Source organism: Drosophila elegans, unplaced genomic scaffold (genome assembly GCF_018152505.1).
Source record: "Drosophila elegans isolate 14027-0461.03 unplaced genomic scaffold, ASM1815250v1 contig_814, whole genome shotgun sequence".
NCBI lineage: Eukaryota > Metazoa > Arthropoda > Insecta > Diptera > Drosophilidae > Drosophila > Drosophila elegans.
Genome location: NW_024546167.1, coordinates 1,323,582 through 1,347,463, shown reverse-complemented (window position 1 = coordinate 1,347,463; position 23,882 = coordinate 1,323,582). Strand labels below are relative to the sequence as shown.

Genomic DNA, 23,882 nt, shown 5'->3' with positions numbered 1-23,882 from the left:
ATTTATGTAATTTGTAATCGTGTTAAAAGGTTAACAGGTAAAAATACCTTAAAGTATAAATAAACCTTAAAAATAAATACATTATACACAGTAAGCGCAAGGACATGTTAATTGTTGTTCCACTACTATCTCTCTAAATTGGAACTAGTAAGTTTTTAAAAAATATAAACTATTTTGCGGTTTCTCTTCGAATTACAGCCACTGCCATATTTTTCAGTCTGACGAAATTGGCAAATATAGAAAGACAAGTGTAAGCCCCACGAATATACTGCATATTGAGGCTGTCAAGCGTCTGACAAGCGACACGAGAGTCACGCAAATTGTTACATGATAATAAAAATGCCATTGTCTGGAGGAGGTGGCTAAAAGGCGAGGGCGGGTCGACACTCACCTGCAGCTGGTGATTTTGTCATTGTGACAACGATGCAATTGTATGGCTACCACCTGGCTGTCCGTCACAATGATTAATTTGCCATCGTCGTAGCTGCCATCTTTTGGTTGATCTGCGAATTACGGCAGTGTTAAAAATGCCATCGTTTATGTGATATCCGTGCTAAAGTTTCTCTCACCGTATTGCATGGTTCTCACTATCTCCAGATTGCGAATGGGTTCACTCTTGGTCAAAACATCAATCTCCTCGATGACCACTGAGGTGACCTTATCCGCGGAATCGGCGGATTCGGCATTTACCGACTTGATGATCTTGCCGTGATCTGTTAAAAGTATTATTGTAGATTTTACAAGTAGTTACTTTTTTGTACTACTCACCTGTGCCCACAAAAATAACATCATATGTCTTTCCGCCTGGAGTTTTGATCTGTGCATCTACAGCGATTTGAGTGAAGCGATATCTGTGAAAGACCACAAGAAATTAGCAAAGGATTTTCAAAAAAAAAAAAAAAGAAGAAATTGTTGTCCATATTTTATTTGCTTCTTAATTACTTTTCCCATTCGAACTCATTTTGATGTAATTCTTCTGCTTTCATCAACGACTCTGGCGGTTAGCATCTAAATGAAGGACAGAATGTCAATGAATGTTTTCTTTATTTTGCGACATTGTGCTCGCCAGTTTTCCTGACAATGGACGTACGTCTGTCATTTCGGTTAGATGTCCATTAATAATGGACGGACGCCAAAATGGTCGCCGCTGCCAGGATGTAAAGGGAAAATGGAAGTGGCTGGTTGACTGGCTGGTTGGCAGGACTGGTTAGTGGTGGAGTACGACAAACAACTACCATTGCAACATAACTGCCAACATAAGATACATACGGCAACGACTGCTGCAACAGCAAATGGCAACAAACAGTTTGTGTTTTAATGGAAAAAACATATTCCGAACAACAACAAAAACACAAGTAGATGAAATAAAAACGAAACGAAACGAAACGAAACGAAAATTTCCCTCTGATTTCACCGCAAAAACGACGTCCGTCTACGCCCATACCCGCGTTGTTGCAACATTTGTGGCCTGGTCCACGTCCATTGTTGCTGTCATGCCTGCTGCCTCGATTTAAATGCAAATGCCTGGCAGCAGGAATGGAAGCTTCCAAATGGAAGCTGGGAACTGGGCGCACTCCATGTCCCATTGCTCTGCTTTTTTATTGTTAATTAACTAATCTTGTTTTTTGGGGCTTCGCTCTGTGTGGAGCAACAATTTTCAAATTGTTCAACATTTGTGCGAATAATTCATTAAAGAAAGTTTTCATTTCAGTTCAGTTGAGGTTGGAATGTTTTTTGCAAATTAAATATTTTCTCTGTTGAATGGCATGCCGAAGAATAAAGTTTGAGCTTTTTGATGGAAATGTTTCACACATTTCACAGTTGAAGCCTTTAAAAATAAATTAAAGCTGCGAAAATGGGAAATAAACTTATAAATATAGTTATAGTTTTAAATTTTAGAAAGATAAAACGAATTTTGTATATATTTAACAATAAATATGAATTTTGAGCAGCTTAAAGTCAATATAGCAACCATAGTTTTTCAATTACTAATCAACTAGAACTGAAAAAAAATTGTAAAATAATGCTAAAAAGTATTTTGAACTGCCTACGGATGGCACGAAAATTCAAAATAGGAAAACAAAAATATTTGAATAGGACAGGGGCACACGACCTACGGGTCAAAGTCCAAAGTTCTGGCAATTGAAACTTGCAAAAATGTTGCCAACTTTTGTATGATGACAGCAGAGTCGGTAGAAGAATATGGAGGGAAGTTAGTCGTTATTGGTCGACCCCTTACAGCCCAATTCACCACCTCGCAAATGGAGCAGGCTGAGCAGGGTGAAAGCGATAAGAACACGTTAAGGACAATGCGATACCTTGGGACTGGAAGATGCAGACGGGATATGGTCAGCCAGCTGGCAGACATCGGTTGAATATGGGATGCTTCCGGTCTGCGTCAGGAAACAATTTGTAACTGAGCCAGAACCGAACCCGAACTGGCTGGAACATTCAACTTTTGTCGAGATGCTGCTACCAAGTACGGCTTTCAACTTGGGCCAAACTTTAACCACTGACTCCCAGCCCACTATGCAAATCAACTGCTTCTTTCCCAGATTTATTTAAGCCCTGCCGCAAACGGGCAGCTGGCACTCGAGGAGCGGAAATGGATGGCCAGGCCAAAACGAAATTATTATAAATTTATGTTTTGGCCCAAAATGCCATAAATTCCGGAGAATTTTTGATTTGATTTTGTCATTTGCGTTCAATAAATCCCTCCACATTATCCAGACTACCAAATCGACGGCCTCGTTTTTGCGTTATGTCGTTTTGGTATCAGCTCGAGAATAATTTATGCGTGTTTTTCGAATCGAAATCGAAAATATGATAAATGTGTTTCCCAAACGCAACTAGCTTGACCTGGCTCAAAGGCCGCTAAGCTGTTAAAGATGTGTCAAAAGTGAAGAAAGTTTTACCACTGCAGACAGAAACCAAAGAAATACAGTGGAGTAAAAGTATAAAAGTAGTTTGTGAATACCAAAATTAAATAAAAAAAAATACTGAGCATAAATTCAGAAAATTAAATATTGTGATCCCTTATTTTGAATGTGCAATTAATATTTTTTTACCTAGTTCAATGATTGCCAAATAATCTTGCCTTTCGAAATAAAATAGCACTGCAACTTTAGCTGCATGTGAAAATCATAAATTAAGCGAATCTGCGTTTGCCCACATCCTCGGAGGTGATTAAGTATTGACTTTATGACCCAGTTAATTAATTGATTAATGACCTGACAATGACTGTTAATCGTGATTTCGAATATTAAATCACAATTCAAGGCAAAGGGGATTTAAGTCGAGGGAAAGTCATATAGCTGACGGACTGCCATAAGAGAATAGCTGAGCTAAAAAAAAAAATATATACTAAAGTAACTTTTGCGCATTTTTATGGCTTTCAATTGAGTGTCCCGGGGTCTTGATTAAATTCCGATGCACGCCCGCGTCCTCGGGCAGAGCATCCGTTGTTCCATTCCTCCAAAAAGCAATGAGTCAGTTGCAGAAAGTGGCTGCCCCACTTCACCCACATTACCCACTCCACACATTTGTTGTGGTGTGCTCATGTGGCACACAAAATGTTCCGTGGGTGCGGATGTGGAAGGGATGCCGATGCGGATGCGGATGGGGATGGGGATACGGATGCGAAGGAGCGGCAGGAGGTGGTCCGCAGACTGCGTTGTTGCTACGTGTTCCATATTTCATTCTAATTTATTCAGTTGTGCATACATATTTTCGTTACGGGTTGCCTCCTCGGCGCATCCATGCATTTCCTTCTGGCTGGCTCGCTTCGTTTGCTTCAAACTATCGCAAAGGCAAAGGCAACTGCAGCTGCCCCACCACCTGTGCCACCGCACAGCTCCACAGTGGTTACTGCAGCTGCCAAAAATCATTTTGACAATGAGCTTTTGAACTCAATCGAGTAATCCCCAGTTTTGGTTTTATATATGCTATGATTCTTTGCTCTTTTGACCAGAAAATGTGTTTCAAGATAGTTAAAATAGTGCTGAATGCCTTAACTTGGTTTGTCTAAAATATTACTGAATACATTATTTCAATAAAATGTAATTAACTTTTTTTTAAAAACACACAAATTTGGAAGTTTATGAATTTTTTTAAACTTTTGATATATTTTTTTAATAATAAGAATTTATAATTGACAATGTGTTCAATATGTTTCTAAGACAGCGTTGTAAACCAAAAAATGTTTTCAGGCTTTAAAGTCTTACGTTGTTTGTCTCCTTATTATTGACTTGTAACTAATTTTATATATATTGTTTTGTTTTTTAATTGTTTATGAGAGTTTGAAATTTAATTTAATTTGATTTTAGGATTCTAAAAATTAAACCCTCATTAAGATTTCTAATAACCTCTCAACAAAAAAATTCGGTTTTTATAAAAAGTATGTGGTAACAAATACCAAACCATAATTTAAAATCTTTCACTTACATATTTTCACATCTAGTACAATAAATATGAAAAATATTGACCCAATGTGCACCAGTAACCTCTCTGGAGCAAGTGGTGCTCAGTGGCTCGCCTATGATTTAGCCCTCTTTAAAGTTTCACCGCTTTGCCAGCGCACACATCTCGGCACAATTCGCCATAATTGTGGCTCAATTACATGGAAAAGTTGCCAAATTGAATTTTTAAATTCTCCCCCCGCCGGCCAAAGTTGCCCTCTGGCGCTGGCAAATAATTTATGGCAACCACCCACCCGATTTCTTTCCACTTGCAGTTCAGGTTGCTTCGGTTTATGGTTATTTGCGCTGACTAACAACTTATCGCATTTCCATAAAGTGGAACAGATGGTGGTGCAACATGGAGGAAATGAACCCATATATGATGATGGCAAATCTTTGGCAGGATTCATTTTTATGTTGAAAAATAGTGGGATTCAATATGTGATGACAGCCGCAACCATAATACTCCTAATTCCTTTAAATCCCATTTATTTTTTTGGCCATTTGCAACCACTAAAGCAGTCGCAGTTGTCCAGTTGGATTTATTTAGTGCTCACAGTAGTTCTCTCATATCTTCCCCACCGGAAACGGAAGTGACGAAGCAACGAAATAAGGACAATGTGCATATGTGGCAATGCAGTTACTCACATTGTGCTCGTCCGGACCAAAATCGGTTGACTGAAAAATGCCGGAACATTCTCGTCCATTAGTGAATGTGTTTTGATGAAGTTCAATGTGGGATCCGGAAGCGTTCTCGAATCGTTGTGACAAGAACCGGGACGCGGGTCGGGAACCTAGAAAAGAACAAGTTACAAAACGTAAATAACATATTGCTAACAAAGTAAGTAACTAAAGTAAAACCTTATAGTAGCAATACTATATGTGTTACCGTCAAATATTGCCTAAAAAAGGGATTTGTAATTTCTAAGACACAAATTCTTTTAGGGTTTGAAAACTTCTTTGCGTTCGCAGAACTCTGTGGCAAATGAGGCCAAAACGCAAATCGATGGCGACATGTGCAGTCATCTGCTGGAAATTGGCAAAAGCATTCGAGAGATGCAAATGCAAATTTTGTGCCAAACGTAAAATACATTTTTATGGCACGCCGGCCATAAGTCATAAATTGCCAGGCCACAGATGTGCTCGAGTGCGGTCGCCAGAAACTTAGGGATGGAATTTGAGCGCTTAAGGACTACAGTAAGGACTCACCTTGGCATTGTTTACTGGCAGCCAGTTGGAGTTGATGCCGGTCTGCTCCTTGAACTGGCCCTCAAACGTATCGGCTATGTCCTGCGGACGGAGATGAGAAATGCAAAAGGGAAGGGCCGAAATTTAATTTTCCATTTCAGGAAACAATTCTGTGGCAGCCAACTCACCTGCAGGGCGAAAGCACAAACCGCTGAGCCGGGAATCGAGTTGCTCGGCGTGTTGAAGACTCCGTAGATCAGTTTCGAGCTCATCGAGCCATACTGTCCCTCCACCAGGTTGCTGGCCGATTCTGGGTGTGACAAATAAATTAAATACATATATTTGTATTTATCATATTATCTACATACAAAAAAATCTGTTTGTTGAAAATATATTAAAAAAGATTGATGCCTTCATCAAGCTTTTTTTCTCATATACAATTGTTTAATTAACATTAAATTGAAATCTGTTGCTTTCAAAGAAATAATGACCGCTGTGTACAGTTAATTTAGTTTAAGCAACACTCAATTAAATGCTATGTAGTTTCATAAAAGGTAATCAATAGTTTTAAATTGTGTTTTTATTTGTGGATATTTTTTTAAGAAAACTAACTGCACTGATAAAAATATGGAACAGTAAAAATAAATATCTGAAATCATAATACTAAATACATTGCATATTAAATTACATGATTAAATATTAAAAATTTAAGTTAAGTTAATTATTTAATTAAAATAAATTTTATATGCTCTCAGTTTAAATTAAATTTTCAGAGTTTTAAATCAAATCCGAAAAAAGGCAAATTAAGAATTATAATTTTATTTAATGTTTTCATATTTAAAATAACTAAAATCCGCAGTGGATGAATAGAAAATATTTGGATTTACCACGTTTTTTGTTTACCAGTGTAGTTATTATTTATAATGATGTTACGGAAATCACCAGGGCGTTGAAATAATTAATTAAGGTGTCATAAATAAGCAATAATAAATAGGAACGACGTCTTTTTTTAATACATTTCTCAGACTAACGGACGCAAATTATATTGCATATGGTATAGTACTTTTAGATATACCTTTATACATTTTTTCAAAATCCCAGTGATTTCTGTAGCCTGTTTTTTGAGGCATATTCACAGTGCAGATTCGCTGCTTTAAACGAGTACTTACGGATTTCATTAAAGTAGAACGGATAATCGCCCGGAATGGAGCAGTTGAGGCGGGACTTGAGGAAGGATGTCCAGCGGTTGCGAAAACGATGCGGGCCACCTTTGTCCCACTTGCAGACACGGGCAACTCGCGAATAAATCGCCTGAAAGGAACAAGCAAGGATAAGATATTAATACTGCTCAGCTTGCGGCCAGCAATTCTCTAGATTTCGAGGACAAACTAATGCGACAATCTGCGAAGCATCAATAAACCGATGGAAAATACCGAACATCAGCAGTTATTTTGTCCGACTTTGTTTGTATTTGATTCTGTTGCGTTTGATTGCATCTGTTGGTGCTGGCCAAATTGATTGGAAAACCCGCTTCTCGTGTGTGTGTGTACTCACCTTGCCGCAGTTGATAAACTCCACAGCGGTTTCCCGAAAGAAGAAATAGACAAAGTCTCCCTGCGTAAATGAACTTACAAAGTTCGGCGCTGCGAAACAAAAAATTGGGAGAAAGTTTGGTCATCAAATTCATTTATAGTTTTCGAGATTGTAAACACTTTTATGGCTGTCTGTTCTCAAATATTGTAAATTTTCATGAATTTATGATGTACGCGTGTGCGTATTTGCGAGTATTATACGACATCAGCGGTAATTTTGATTTTATGGTTTCATTCATATGCACATATTAGGCGATAGAGGGTGTACATGTAAGTTATCTTTTGGGTTTTATGTTTAAATTAAAATTTAGTAGTTTCCTAGATGACATCAGGTTAATGGCAAGGTGTACAAAAACCATGTCATCATAGTAGATATATATATAATATAAATGTTAGAATTAAAGCATTTAATTGTTCTTAGCCATAAATATGTATCAGATTTAAATAAATAATATAAATAATATAAATATGCCTCAGATTTAAACAGTCAAAATTTATGTTGAAAATTACTGATACCTACCTATGCCTATAAAAAGTCATAGGCATAAATTGTCTTAAAAGTAATAAATTCAATTAGCCATTTATTTCAGGACCTCTTTTAATGGCTCTAAATAGCTCGACCAGCAAAACCCCCGAGTCATAGTTGCCAATATTGGCCCTATGGGCTATTTATTATAAATTTTGAATTCTGTCGCACATCTTTAGTGGTAAATGACAGTCGAACGTGCCATGTCGGCTCGGACTCAGATTCAGTTAATGGAAGCTGAACATGGCCAAGGAAGGCCCTTGAAATATGCAAAAGGCAATCGCGCGCCATCGTAAACTGACATTCGACAGGACACCGACAATCATGGAAGGCGATTGGGAATGGGGATGGGAATGGGGATGGGTAACCAGGACTCGCACTCGCACTGCGCTTATAAAACGAAAGCGCCAGCTTTCCTGACAGGGTCCATGACATTTTCAATTACCACAAGTGGCCACAATCGCGCCCAGTAACTTACCATTGAGACTTAGGCTATCGTACTGCTCCGTCTGCAGGGGCTCACGGTAGATAATCGGATCGCTGCCGCTGAAATCCGCCACGGTCCCAGAATAAAGTTCATTGTCTGCAAAAAAAAGGGTAAAAGTGAACAAGTTTAGTAAAATTTAAGTCCATAGGGCATACCCACATACTTAAGCAAAATCTTATTTAAGCAATAACAGTAGCCACAATGAAACATCAGATATAAATGTCAATTACGTATAGTAATTTGGTTAAATTTTCTTCTTTAAAATGCCTTTATTCAACAATAAAATATCACATATAAATGTCAATTACGAGTGATTCAATTACCTCATAAAAAAACACACTTTTGTTTCAATTATCTTCACAAATCTCAGCAAGCGCATTTATAATGCATTAAAGAAAATACATCTGGAGTAATATAAAATATTTATCAACTGCTGTTATTCAAGCAAAAGTCAGTACACATACGTTCTGTTGGCGGACTAGATGTTAGCGACAAATTCCATTAAGCTAAACGACAACATTGAGGGGAAAAGTTTGACATGTCCTCTTGGATGGCATTGAATTCGCCAGCGGCCACATTGAGAAGATAAATGAGATTTTCTTGTTTTTATTTTGTTGTTTTTGAATCTGTTTGTGCAGCGAATTGGCTCGCGCTTGTCAGAGGCTTTGGCTTTGGCTTTCGCTTTGTCCTTGCTGAGCCTTGCCAGCAATAAAATAAAGACAGCTAGTGAAATAAATATGGAAAAACAGAATCAAGCCCGAACAATAGAAACGGAAATTCCGAGCGCCCCGCTTATTGTCTGGCCGGAAATGGCTTTGCTGTCGGCATCGAAATCTCAGCAACTCCATGCACACAACTCGACGGGACTCAAGGCAATGCAATCATCAAGAGCTCGATGCGACAGGATAGATCCACACATATTTTTAAAGAGAAAAGCCTTATCGCTTGGATGCCAAAATATTAATCGCCCAATCGTTTTGTTTGTTTTTCTTAGATTAAAAAAAAAAGTAAAAGTATAAAGCAAACTTTCCTTCAAACTTTTCTTTTCCCCTTTTGTTATACAAAAGTAAATCAGCTAGTGATTAAAATTGACGAAAACGTAATACAAAACACTATTGAATCGTTAAAATAACACAAATTTTTTAATAAATAAATAAGAATTAAATGTACAAACTAAACACACAATTAAATTTTGTTTTAATATAAACAAATACCTAAGTAAATCATTAAACGTTGTTGTTCATTTACCAACATGTTTGAAAACTCTTCATAACAAACTAAGCTTAAGATATGTAAAATAAATATGAATAATAAATAAATATGAATAAAGCTATCTAGAACGAAAGAAGCAATCGTTTTTATTTCCGCAATTCTATAGTCGAAAATTACATGTTTAAGTTGAGCGATGGGTTACATTTCAATAGAATTTCATGATGATGGCCTTACAAAGTTGAGCGCATTTTGTGATTTTCGGTCGTGTTTTCAGGGTTGGCCTACAACGGATGGCCGCCCAGTAATCTATCAAATTTACAGCCCGGCATGTGGGCGTGGCAGGTACACTGAAAACGCGGAATGGAAAATGGGAATTACGTGACAGGAACGTGAGCGGCAAAATAAGCACAGGGCTCGTTCGAAACGAGTGACTAGCTAGAGCTACATTAATTTAACAAAAAGCCACATTAAAAGCGTCGTCTGCAACAAATTAATTTTTACCACCACCCCCGCCGAACACAGCTCCCAGTAGCCCCACAGGAAACCCTCTGATACTTCAGCAGGCGAGTGCTTAAATTAAGAGGCTGTAAAAGTCACGCGGTGAGTGAAAAGTGAAAGCGGGGAAGTACCAAAAAATCATCCACAACAGGGGCACAGAAGAGGGTTGCTAAAATAGCAGACGTGGTACAGGTGGGGCTAACGGCCAATAAAAACAATTTTCCAAGTGGAGTTAATGGGGTAGGGATCTTAAATCAAAGTCATCAAATTTATTTCTGAATATATCAAAAATGGAAAGCGTTAAGGAATTTTAAACGAACGCCAGCAAAGGAGTGTAATAGAAAAGCCAACAAGTTTTTAAGGAGTTGATTAGATGATGTTGACTCTTTTCATGTGTATAAAAACGAGTTTCAACAGGGAATCACTAGCAATTTCATCATTTTCAGGAATTTGTTTTTTAAGCTTATTTCATCCTAAGCGTTCTCAGTTTAAAATAAAAATACATATGTAGGCTCTATTTAGAACCAAACTAGAACTATTTAAGTAAATGCATATTTCCTATGTGTAGTTTCACCCAGAGCTACACTTTTGTTTAGAAAATTGACTTTATTAAAACTTTTACGTTTGAAGCTAAGTTTAATATAATTTTTTTTGTGAATAATCTTTATTTAAGCGAAAGATTTAAATTCCGACTTTTAAAGCTTGTGTTCCTATGAAAATAAAAAAGGTTTTGCTTAAATGCGCGTATTTAACAATGAGATTGCAATTAGCATGGCGACCGAAGGTTGTCATTGCTGTAGTTTTATTTGGGAGTAAGTTTTTTGTCGGACCGAAGCTGGTTTCTTTGGCCTTCGCTAACAAGCTGCACAATAGGACCAGCCCCCAGACATCGACCCGTCGACCCGTCGACCTGTCGCAACATCGACAGGACACGAAAAGTTGCAGCTGGCACCTTTGGCCTTCGCCGTCCTCGTTGCATCTAATTGGTTTTTGTTTGTGTGTGTTCTACCCGTCTCCCTCCTTCCGCTGTGTCCTGTCCTTTTCTTTCTCGTCATTGTTTCGTGCAGCGAGGACGTTTGCTTTTATTGTTTGCTCATTATAACGCCAGTTTTACCTGACGATCCACGTCCAACGGAGCAGGACTCGAACTCAAAATCCGTCTCAGACCGAGGCTTTGGGAACTTTTCCGCATTGCAGCAATTGCCCGGGCTTAACTCATTTTAAATGACAATCTAGCGTGCAAAAATTATGCACATCGTCCTGTCTCTTTCGCTCGATGGGCCTCTCTAGGCGCTTCTCAAAAAGTCTTGGTCGACTTGCACAATTTCAAAACGATTTCGCTGCCTCTGACTGGGGCGGCATAAAGTTCGATAAACTCTTTAAGTGACTTAATCGATTTTCTGGGCCAGTCGAGGGAAGCGGAAAATGCTCTTTAGAGCGTCGGGAACAAGGCGTAATGAAAGTTCATCGCGTTGACTGCGGCAATTTGCATATTTTTGCATGTTTTATTATGCGGCTGGCATACACACACACGAGCACACGCTAATACATAAATTACACTCATTTTCAATGACAGGCCAAAAGGACAGAGATAGGGGGTACAAGTAACGAGGGCACCGGCGGGAATCGGGCTGGGACAGGCCAAGCTTTATTACCGGAACGTTGTGTTTTAAATATTTGATATCTAACACATACACTTCACGTCCAAACACACTTATAATTGCCTTTTTTCAGGGTCCCAGGCATAAGCATTGTTTTTGGCTCTTGCCTAATACCTTGAATTACGTTCACTCATGCCTGCGTATGTCGAGTATAAGGTCCTTAGTTAAATAGCCCACTTAGGAGTAATTACCCTCAACCGTGTACATTTACATCATGCATACCAATGTATTTCTGCATAGACATTTGGAGTACAAACGTCAGCTGTGCTGCAATCCGGTAAATTGCTTAATTTGATGAAAATAACCGGAAATCTGTTGTGGAGAAAGATAACGTTCGTGTACCTCGCTATATAATTAGACAAAATTGAAGTGCATGGCGGTTTCTACTTTTATGAGTATGCATTTATTCTCGTAATAACAGTAAAAATAATAATAGTTTATAACGTTTTGGTGTATTCTCGCAAGTAGTTTTATTATATGTTGTTCAATTAGGTTTAAGGCCTTTAATCTCCGATCAAACGTCCATATGCGTAAACAAACAGTGGCGATTTGCATTCGAAATTTTGAATATACTTTATGCCGCATCAATTAGGTTAATTACACTATACGCCTGACCTACTTTCACAGACCAGATATCCAATTCATAGACCCAAACATCAGCCATCCAATCTCTAAGTCAAGGCTTTAATTACACACGCTGGCTGAGGTCCCAGTGAGCACGTTTTCTTTGCCATTTTTGTGTGTTATCAATTTTTGGCTGTACTTACACTTCTTTTGTACTCTTAGAGAAATTCAGACGTTGGGGAATTAAATGGAAGGGTAGCAAAGTTTTGGCAACATGTGCGCCCGCTGCAGCAGTTTCGCATTTTGCTCCACTTTCATTACTCTCTCGGCTTTATGTTACTTTTTTGCCATCTTTGTTCTGCTGATGCTTTCCATTGCCATTGTTTTTGGGGATTTCGAAAATTTGGCAATTAGCTTAATTCGCTTTTTATTGGTGCACCACAATTATCAGCTCTCGGTCCCTCTCAAGCCAGATTTGCATTTCCAAATGCATCTGCTGGGAAATCTGGCACTGCGCTTATAAACGATCGAATTAAAAGTTAATGACTTTCCTGTCTTTTCCCCAAATGGTTATCCAAGTAATGGTCTGGGGCCAATGTTTCTAAACTTAAGCATGACTTGGCCATCTCTTCGGTGATTTTCGAATGCATTTGAATGTGTTTCTGTGGCAAAATGGCCAGCAGAGATTTGGCAGCATATGGAAATCCTCAACATTTTTGTAGTTTTTATACCCTTGCAGAGGGTATTATAATTTCAGTCAGAAGTTTGCAACGCAGTGAAGGAGACGTTTCCGACCCTATAAAGTATATATATTCTTGATCAGCATCACTAGTAGAGTCGATCTAGCCATGTCCGTCTGTCCGTCCGTCTGTCCGTCCGTCTGTCCGTCTGTCCGTCTGTCCGTCTGTCCGTCCGTTTATATGCGAACTAGTCTCTCAGTTTTAAAGCTATCTGCATGAAACTTTCCCAAAAGTTGTCTTTCTATTGCAGGTAGTATATAAGTCGGAACGAGCCGGATCGGACGACTATAGCATATAGCTCCCATAGGAACAATCGGAAAAATAAATGAAAAAAAATTATAACTTTGCTGTTTTTTAATTTTTTGTTTAGTTCTTCGACATATAGTAATGGTTAAATATTTCCGATTTACGGTTTAAATTTCATCAAAATCGGTCGACTATAGCATATAGCTCCCATAGGAACAATCGGAAAAATATATAAAAAAAATTTATAACTTTGCTGTTTTTTAATTTTTTGTTTAGGTCTTCGAGATATAGTAATGGTTGAATATTTCAGAATTATGTTTTAAATTTCATCAAAATCGGACGACTATAGCATATAGCTCCCATAGGAACAATCGGAAAAATAAATGAAAAAAAATTATAACTTTTCTGTTTTTTAATTTTTTGTTTAGTTCTTCGTCATATAGCAATGTTTAATTATTTCAGAATTATGGTTTAAATTTTATCAAAATCGGACGTCTATAGCATATAGCTCCCATAGAAATAATAAAAATATATAAAATAACTATCTAATAATTGAGCTGTAAAGCATCATAGCTTCAATGTTTTACAACATATACACAAGTAAATCATAATTTAAATGTTTTCAAAAGTATTTAATTCATGCAATAGCTGCAAGGGTATATGAACTTCGGCATGCCGAAGTTTACTTTCCTTCTTGTTTTTTTAATTTTTCTTTTTTTTAGAACAAATAGTCGATAGATAGAATAGTTAAAAGGCTATGCAACTATTTGGTTTTATATCCTTCCCTGCTGCGTTTAGGATTTTTGGATAATGTTGGGATAATTGGTTTCCCATTTATGATTTTGTTGTCTGATTGCCAGCGGATTTGTCATAAGCAGAGCTCCCACACCACTAAAACCTGTTACCAGAAGACAGACAAGCTTTTACCTTAAGTAATGATCATTTCTTGCAACTACAAAAAGACAAAATATGCATGCACAGACAGGATTCAGGACTTTTGCAGTTCAGAGGGATTCCGAATGAGTTGCTATCTAATTGGCAATTCAGAAGGGATGAGCTGTTGTCATCTCAAGAATATTCCAACGAAGGAGCAACATCAAATCTATTCGAACTGCATTTAATAGTAAGCTCTTGAAAAGTGGGCAATTACAAAAGCTTGTACTTATTTTTCTAGTTTTTTTTTATATTAATTTTGTTATCTTGGGAGAAATTTTCGTAGACTGAATACCAAGCCTTATTTAATATAATTTCCAAATAGAGATTTATTAGAAAGTTTAAACCTAATATCTTCGCCAAGAGGTATTTCTTTTTACGCAAGATATGGATTAAAATGCAACAAAACGGACAAATGAGCTAAGGAGCTCCATCCTATTTCAAGGATACGCTGATTTTGAACTAAGAAAAGATGGGCTGTCCTGCTGCCCTCATTTCCAGCAGCTAATTGTTTCTTGTAATGTATTTTTTTTTCTTAGCCAAAAGTGGGGAAAGAAAACCAAGAAGAGTCAGCGCATTGTCCGCTAAAAAGGGTCACAAGCTGTGCTTGTTTGGGGTGATTATTTTGTTTTTTTTTTGCGATGTTTTTTTCTATGCTTTTTGCGCCATTTGGTTTATTGTTTGGTCTTTGTTTTCGGGTACATATTTTACTGCAGACGCTTTTGGCTCGTTTTTTTCACGAGCTTTTCGAGTGCCCTTTTAGGTGTGTGTGTATGCACTGGTGTCCTTTTATCCTTTGCAGTTGTTAGACGCTCATTTAAACTTTTGGCTCTTAGCAGATTTCATTGTTTTTAATGAAACTGACAGTTGTTGCTGTCGCTGTTCTTGTTTTTTGTTTTGTTGTTGTTTTTGCATTTTGCATTGCACCCGCACTTTAACCGAAGCCATCCTTTCAGCCGGCTTTGGTTTCCAGATAACGCGCCATTTGTTTTCTTTTGGTCATTCGCCTAAGCCAATTTAAGTTGGCTGAAATAAATTAGCTCTCCTTTACTTTTTAACGAGCTCTGGCACGGTTCAAACGACCCAAAACATTAGCAACAATGACCGTAAGAAGCAAATGATGCAAAAAGATGACCCTTAATTATTAAATAAATAAATAAGAACAATTTCGGGGATTACTGAGCTGAAGCTGTGCAGCACGAGAACAACTTCCTCGATAGTATAGTGGTTAGTATCCCCGCCTGTCACGCGGGAGACCGGGGTTCAATTCCCCGTCGGGGAGATGAAAATTCTTTTTTTCCTAAAAATATCCACTATGAGCATAATATTGTTTTTGCTCCCTATTAAATTCTTAACTTATAACTTGAGTAAGTAAAGTTAAGTTTGAAAGAGACTTTTAATATATTTGTAAGAAAATAATTTTATTTCTCTTGATTTTATCGCTATAATCAAATGATGAGGTTGAGTTCCGATAATTTCATTTCATACTAATCCAAACTATTTTCATTTACAACATTTATAAAAAGCAATTAAAAAAAATTTAATTCTCCCCGAAGCGGATCCGAACGCCGGTCTACCGCGTGACAGATGGGGATACTAGCCACTTTACTATCGAGAACCTAAGAATAAGTGCCAGTAGGTGATGTTTTATAAATAATAAATAATTTTTTGTTGACTTCCAACTGTCAAAAAACAATATTGGCAAAAAATCTATTCAGGTGTGGTCTGAACGAACTCAAAAGCTTAGCACGATTTAATATTTATAACTATTCATTATATATTATATTATATAATATTCCTCCTAATGCTACAAGTACATATATACTTATTAATAAGTGCGCTAGTCACAAGAATTATTCCAATTTCTTCAGATAATTACATAAATGTTAGAGATTTTTTTGGATTTCCAAAGTTAAAGTCAACAAAGAGCAGCAATTTTTGGTGTCAACTCAATGGTGTTTATATCTAATAATTCGAATGGCTCTGAACGATGTTCTCCTCAATGTGGTTAAAATCCGGAAATAAATTATACAGAATCGCAAATGTAATCGATGGGGGTGGAGGTAGACACGACTTTAAAGCGATGTAAAGGATGAAAATGCCAACGGGGTGTGAAATTGAAGCGGTTTGTGCGATATGCAAATGCAGCTTGGACCGGTTTTGGCAACGGTGTGTTCCCGGTTCAGAGTTTACGCTATGTCCTGCCGAGTCCTTGACATTTTCCGGTGGCGCCAATGTCCGACCCGAAAAACGCCTCCCTGGCCCCAACATTCGTCAGCGTTTTAATCGCGTTTGTGCATTTGCTCGGAAAAGTCTAAAATTGAACGCAAGTGATGGCAATTTGTACGCTTCGCTGTGCCTGAGAATTTACGGACGTGCAGAGGGCAAACACGAAGGACGCAGGAGGGATTGAATGGGGAGTGTGCCGAAATTAATATGCGTCGGCTTTCAGGGAGTGGGACAAACTTTGCCGGCAAGGGATTTGGCCGCTGTTGGCCATTTTCTTGTTTTTTTTTTTTTACTTTTGGCCGGCAGCAGTAGCGTTGGCTCGTGATTAATGTGGCAAATGCGCAGTTATAAATTATTTATTACTATTCTTCGCATTGTTTCCTGAGGCGTGTACGAATTGGTAAGACATTTAAGCCATATTTTCAAGTGCCACAAAAGGTCAAAAAGGGGATGAAATCTGCGTGATGCCATTTTAAAATTCATGCCGCATAGCGGGGCCAGTTAACACAAAATTGTTTTGTAAAATATTGACACACAACTTTAAAAAACTTAGTTTAAAAAAATATAAACTTAAAAAGCGAAATATTTTTGTGTCAGTTTTATAGGTTAAACCTCTTGACAAAAGAAATACTAGTTGATATATATCAAGGCAGGGTGTCTATTTTTCTTTAAACTAAATGTAATATGAGTTGAATACCAAATATTTCATGTCACTTTGTTTCTTTAAAGAAATAAGGATAATACAAAAGTTGTTCTCCTAAATGAAACTCCTGTTGACTCATACTTTTAGAAATTCTGAACTGCCGGCCATTACAAGCAACTGTGCCACTTCCAATTCCTCCTCAAACCTTAATTCCCAATGAAAACATTTCACAAATTAAACGACAAAGCCGGCTAATACGTGTTTCCTCTTCCCATTTTCTCCGGATCCACGGAATAGGAATTTTTTTGCTTTATATTTTTTCTCGTGTCCTTCTCGTTTTGGTGTGTTTAATTTTTTATTGTGAAAGTTTTGTACTCCGGTCGATCTCAATGGGTGACACTGTCAGCGATTGAAATTTATTTCGCATGCACTTTTTAAATCGAACAAAAATAGATTCCTTCCGCCATATTGAAACACCAGGAAAGCGAACAGGACAAGGCGGTTGGGCTGGGGCGCTAGATGTCGTATATTGATGGAAAAAGCAATTGAAAACTTCATCATGGTTGCAACAATATTTTTACAACGAAATTGGCACAAAAATGTGTCCACGAACTTTTCCCGCAAAGCGTTAGAAAACCGGGTCCAAAAGAGGGGCTAAAATGGTGAGGAGTGGCAGGGGGCGGGGTGCGGGGGGCTGGGAAAACTTTTGTGCCAGTTACCGACCACGCCCACGTCAACCCATGACATCAACGCCCTGTCACGAATAAAAACTAAATTGATAACATTTTTCAGCTTGTTCTGGTTTTTCGGCCACTTTTTTCGCCCGTTTCTCTATATATATACATTTTTTTTTTTTGTATTTTTGAGTCGGAACTTTTCTAGACGCGCGCAGCGCCATTGTTGTTGTTATTTAGTGCACCACCATGATGGGATCTTTTTATGCGATGCCTTCGTCCCGGGCAATTTGTAATCTAAACAACATAGCCCGGCTAACCGTTCCCCAAATCCATGCCGCATATCCTTAAATCCTGGCAAGGCAAGCCCTGGAAATCTGACTATAGACGCAGCTCGGTGGGTTAGGGACTATATGTAAAAATGTCGATTTAGTATTAACACCATGAAGGGAAATCAAAGTGGAATAAGAACAAAGTAGCGAAAAATATAAATTGGAGGGGCATTTGAGCTTGTTAATACCTTATGATGGGAATTCGGTTTTTTATAGTTATTTGGTGGTTATGTATGTATAAATTAAGACTTAAAATGAATATATACTTCTTTATAAAAAATAGAATGCAATAATAATAAATAAAAGAAAAGGTATTACCGAACACTGTACTTTAATTTAATTTAAAAATAATTATTTTTTGTGTGCATTGTACAACATATTTTGCATTGCCATTTCCCAGAAGCGAACTGTATGACACCGCACTGCACTCAATCTATATAAAATCCGATATACCCGGCGGCAACACGGAAAGTAATGGGATCATAAATGGCTGCAAGCAATAAAGAAAATGGCGGCTGACAACAGCTTCAGGTTTGGCTGCTTCTTTTTTGGCCAGGATGTGGCAGCTTGTTGATGATAAACTCTTATGACCCACATTGGCGGGAGGTGTGGCGGGGATAACCGGGGTAACCGGGGTAACGGAGGTCAGGGGGGTTCGGGGCGGGGTTCGGTAGCGTCGAAAAGTGGGCGAATTGCCAACACACATATGTGAGTGTGTGAAAGGAATACAAACGTAGACCCACACATATGGCCACACACAAGGTTGGCAGCTGCATCCGGCGGAAGTTTGTGGCAACACTCGGTGCCCTCACATGCCAATGGACCCAACCAACACACACTTTCAAGTTAGTTATAAACGTTTATCGATATTATCTATTCGCCGGCCCACTCTCGCGCGCTCTTGGCAAAGTTTTCGCTGGCTGCAGACAATAAAATGCAAACAAATCACTGCGCGAAAACTTCACAACATGGCGGCAAAGAATGTCGATTTATGGGTGCCAAGTGGAAATATTATCAAAACTATGACTTTGCAGGCGACGGGTTGTGGGTATGGGTGCTCAAAATATTGCCCCCCAGGGCTGCGGACCCCAAATTCGCTTGTTTATTGGCTGAGTTTCTGGGTTTTGCGAGTGGCGAAAATAAAAATTCATTCTATATGCGCCGAGCATTCAGTGTCAGTGGTGGAGTTTCACCAAATGAAACTTTACTTTTGCGAAAAATGCACTGAAATTGAAATATACAATGAAAATGTTCGCTATATGTGAAACTTTTTAATTAAAAATAATCAACAGAGATAAAATATTATTTGAACTTACTAAATCAAATTTAGTGGATTTAGTTTTTTAAATTCCGTATGCTAAATTTCTGAAACTTTTTGATTGTCTTTTCAACGATTTTCCGATTCAAAGATCGACCCACTTAACACACCTGCTAGCGCCATAAATTTCAATCAAATACTGAGCAAAAAGGAATTATTTTCGAAATATTTTTATCAGTTTTGTGGGTAGAGAAACTCATTTCGCACATAATGTTCAGTTGGCTGCCATTCGATAGGCGACCCCTTTCACAAAGTCAAACCTGAAAAAAGACGTAACGGCAGACAGGCATTGCATGATGAATGACAATTTTAACCCGATTTATATGGGCAATGCGATGAGTCTACTCACAGTCACATTTCTTGCATTTTTCTCTCTTGTTGCGAATGGCGATAACAGGCAGAACAAAATGGACAATTCGCATACAAAATGCTCGTGCACAATAAATTATTCGGATGGCATAATAAAACCGGAAAAAAATCAAGAAGGCACAAATAAAAAGCAAATAGGTACATAAGAGGAAATACAAAGAGTACAGGAAAATTTGTTGAAAATTGTTGGCACGAGCAACGGGTCGTATGAGTGTTTATGCAGTTCTTTTCTTGACCACAGAATGTTACAATTTAAGAGCACTTGTTTCCGAGTCTATACATTGTAATTCTGAATAAAATATTGTGATTCTTGTACAGAGAAGAATTTCATGAGCAAGGGTTATGTATATGACTTCTCGATATTACTAAAGCTTATCACTCATACGTAGTGTTGACACTGGCAAAGAGTCGATTGACTGTTTATTTCAATTTTTTCGGACTTGAAATACAAACTTTTAAGAGTCCTGGGTTTAAAAAACAAAGTTTGTACATCTGAAGAAAAATTAAACATTAAATGTAAAGACTAATGAACTTTTATCTATAATAGTTTTAATATCAACAGTAAACCCCCAGTATTTGAAGAAGTTGTGCACTTACCAGCCAGTACAGAGGTGGAGTTGTGACGGGGATCGTAGGGGCATACCGCCTGTCCGTTTTTCGTGGCCTCCAGCGTGTAGTTGCTGTCGCTGATGATGTAAGTGTTGCACATTGGCCGGAACGAATTGGTGCCGCAAACGAAGAGGCGACCCGGCGATGGCACCACCATGATGCGAATGTAGTTCTGACAGGCCTCCTGAAAATGTTAAGAATAAAGAATTGTGTAAGATCGACTAGAAATATTCCCCTTACTATATTTATTAATCTCAGACAGGAATTAAAATAAAACAAGTTTATTTTGGGAATAAAATAGCAGAGTGGTAAGCAAAATAAATTTCAGTATTTGTTTTTCATTCTCAAAATAATGAATCATTGTCAATATAAAAACCTATCCTTCTAAAACAGTTCTTGCAAAAATAATATTAAACCCTGAATGATCGTGCCTCGACTGCAGTTATCAAATAAATACTTTACATAATTATATATTCCTCTTCTGATATTTTTTTAGTTCTTCAGTAAGCCATTTGGAAACTGTTTCAATTGTTTCACTGACCCTTGAATGCTTGAACTAGAGCAGTATTTACGTTGAACTCATATGGAACAGATGACAATGTGTGCAAGTCCCTCTTTGTCCCCATCTGTTTTGCATAAATGTTGCGCAAATTGTAATATTTAATGCGTAACGAAAGCACTTCGAAAACAAACAACGAATGTTCCCGGGGCGGTGCACCTGCAACCCAATAAATATTAAAAGGCAAATGCGCAACTTGCTCCTATTTAGAAGAGTCAGAACGAATACATAAGCGGCAGCGGCAACTTTTGCCATAGTGGCGGAAAATTGTTGGCTGACATTTCCGGCGCCACCACCACTACCGTCACCACCATCATCGAAACCATCCCAGTATGTCACCATTACAGCCGGAAGTGTTTGCACTCTAAATGACAAATCATTTGAAATACTCTCAGGCAGCAGTTTCCATTGTACACCTTTCCTGTGTGTTTAAACATTTTCACATTTTGTTTGTATGCTACTAATTTTCACAGTTCTTAGTTGCATTCATAACGAAAATAAACCGAGCAATTGTAAGGTATTTAACTATCCGCCAGTAATTATAGTCAAATAGGGATTTTTTTAACTTTTGTAGATTTTATGTTTTCCTCGAATTTTCATGCATTTGCAATGCAATTGTCACAACTTTGCCACATATAAATCGGACTTTGCTCTTCTTGCTGTCTTGTAATCACTCAGAACTCGTTTTCATTTAATTTAGTTTATCGTCCAGATATATTTAACATGTTCTGTACTTGTTTTGTGGGGCCAAACTGTTTGAGCATAAATTTAAATAAATTAACAAAAACAATTACATTAAGTCTAGGGGTTGGCTGTAAAGTTGTAGTTTTTGTTATTTCCCTTGTAATTAACATGCATAGCAGACACAGACAAACATGGTTTAGAATGCAATTAACTGTGAAATTTATTAATTTGCTTTCGAAATGTTGCGATAGGCATGGGCTGTTTGCCGCCGGTTAATGATGATTCTTATTTTAGTTTTTCCCAATAACTTGTCTCTCTTCCTCCTCATACAAAATGTATAATGAATTTATTCTGCCTAAAAATACTTTTATTTTGTTTTTAACCACAGTTTGTACAAGTTTGGAGTTTGGAATTTTAGTTATAAATAAATAAATATTGATGGCAAAAATTCAAACATAAATTGTGAATTATTGAGTGAGAGAAATCGGGGAATGTAATTCTGTTTTGGCCCTCAGGCTGTCTGAGTATTGTCGGTCATATTTCGGGTTCAAAAATTGTGAAATAAATGATTTTTAAGGCGTTGTTCTTGTGGCCTGGGTTCTCTGGTCCTGTCGTGTTTCAGCTTCATTAACGAAATTTTTGCTGTCTACCTAAAGGCATTTGGCAGCGGTCAAAAATATTCTTCAGCTTTATCTTGTAAAGTTTTCTTTCCTTCGACAATGAACAACGAAACTTTTTCGTTAAAGTTGTGGTCTGACTTGGCCATGTCAATTTTTAAATGTTTCTTGTTCATTTTTTTAAATGTTTTTTTCGTCAAACTTAAAGCTGAATAAGTGAAACTTATAACCTAATGAGCAGATAGTCGTTAGAAATTTCTGATTTGCATGGAAAGCCCAAACAAGTGGGTAAAACGAGTTGTGTGAAGAGAAAGCCAAAATGAATGAAAATGTATCCAGTACAATTTTGCATGGCCCTGCATAAATTCACCAGCATTTTCCAATCGAACAATGGGCGACTGCAATTCCACATTCAACCTGAGAATCTAAACTGGCAGATTTCTGGAAAAAGCCGTTTGCAAACCAAATCAAATGTTTAATGAGGACACAAGAGAATGCCAAATTGCCACGTACGAATGTGAAGCATTGTGGTTCGTTTAATGATTAGGGCCATAGTTCTATTTAATGAGGATATCTAACTGATTGGGAGAGATATTTGCACATTTACTATTACTCTCCAATTAAAAAATAGTTTATAATTATCGCAAAATGGAACATTTATATTTCAATGAAACATTATATTGTGTATCTGATCAGTGCAGCTACTCACTCCTATCCGCAATAGTTTTTTTTTATTCTTATTGATTTACTTGGTTAACTTATGTTAAATTCAATGGGCAACTTAAAAAAATTTTTGTCTCGTATATTGGTCAGTTTAACCTCGATGGCAGCGTTTGAATATTTAATAAAAAGCCCATGGTCAGTTTTTTGGATGAATGGATTGAACTTATATATATTGGCTGCTCATTTTGCCCATCACACCATCAAGTGTTTACGCAGTTTTAATAAAATTTTTACGAAAGAAATCAATTAATTAAACATTGTACAGCCCGCTGAATGCAAGCTGGTGGGGAAAAATGGTAAAAATAAGGTAAAGGAATATCATGTGAATTTGAATGACGACATATACGTATATGTTTTAACAAAAGGCCACTTTTTTCAGATTTTATTTCTTTGCATGGTCAACTTTTTATAGCGTGAGCTATAGCTATATGTTTGGACACCTTAAATGCATTCCGCATTTAAAAAGATTGCAGGCTTTTGCGACGCTCGTCCTTTGGCTGATTATCAACTTGATTAACTCGACGTTTTCGCATCCAAATTAGTGGCCAAAATGCCGGTTAATTAAAATTGTAAATTTTGAACTTTTCTTTTCATTTCTTCTTCTTCTGGCCAAACAATTGCAATTTATTTTTAGAGGGGAAAACCTTTTGTGTGAAACGGCAGTGCCGCACGCCATGGCTGGAAGTCCGAAGAAACTTAGGTGTTCTTTCCTCCCCTCTGATGCCATAAATAACGCGACCCACCCGTGCACAGACATATAAAGTGACCCCACTCAGGTGGAGCCGGCAAGCAAATTGAGTTCAACAAATTACACCTGCTAATGCTCTGGTTCGCCTTACTTTTGTTGCTCTTGCTGGCTGTGCAATTGCTGGCACGACCGGCCAACAAGTGTTGGCTAATTACGTGAGCAAAAAGCCAAACTTGAAGTGCACTTGAGCATGCACAGAAAAGGTGAAGAAAGTACTGGAAGGGCAGAAGAGGCAGCTTAAATTTGGGTTAAAAAGTTACTGAATTAAAAAAA

General features: G+C 37.7%; 1 protein-coding gene and 1 non-coding gene across 2 annotated transcripts in view; one reads left to right on the top strand and one right to left on the bottom strand.

Moving 5' to 3' along the window:
• LOC108141812 (semaphorin-1A) overlaps positions 1–23,882 on the bottom strand; it is a 140,450-nt gene that overhangs the window by 7,790 nt on the left and 108,778 nt on the right. The window contains 10 exon segments of the mRNA XM_017265389.2: positions 392–503; positions 570–713; positions 769–851; positions 5,106–5,251; positions 5,667–5,747; positions 5,834–5,955; positions 6,815–6,956; positions 7,200–7,288; positions 8,242–8,346; positions 20,267–20,462. Coding sequence (XP_017120878.1) covers positions 392–503; positions 570–713; positions 769–851; positions 5,106–5,251; positions 5,667–5,747; positions 5,834–5,955; positions 6,815–6,956; positions 7,200–7,288; positions 8,242–8,346; positions 20,267–20,462 — 1,220 coding nt within the window.
• Trnad-guc lies at positions 15,315–15,386 on the top strand. The gene has a single exon. It is a non-coding gene; the product is annotated as a tRNA-Asp (tRNA).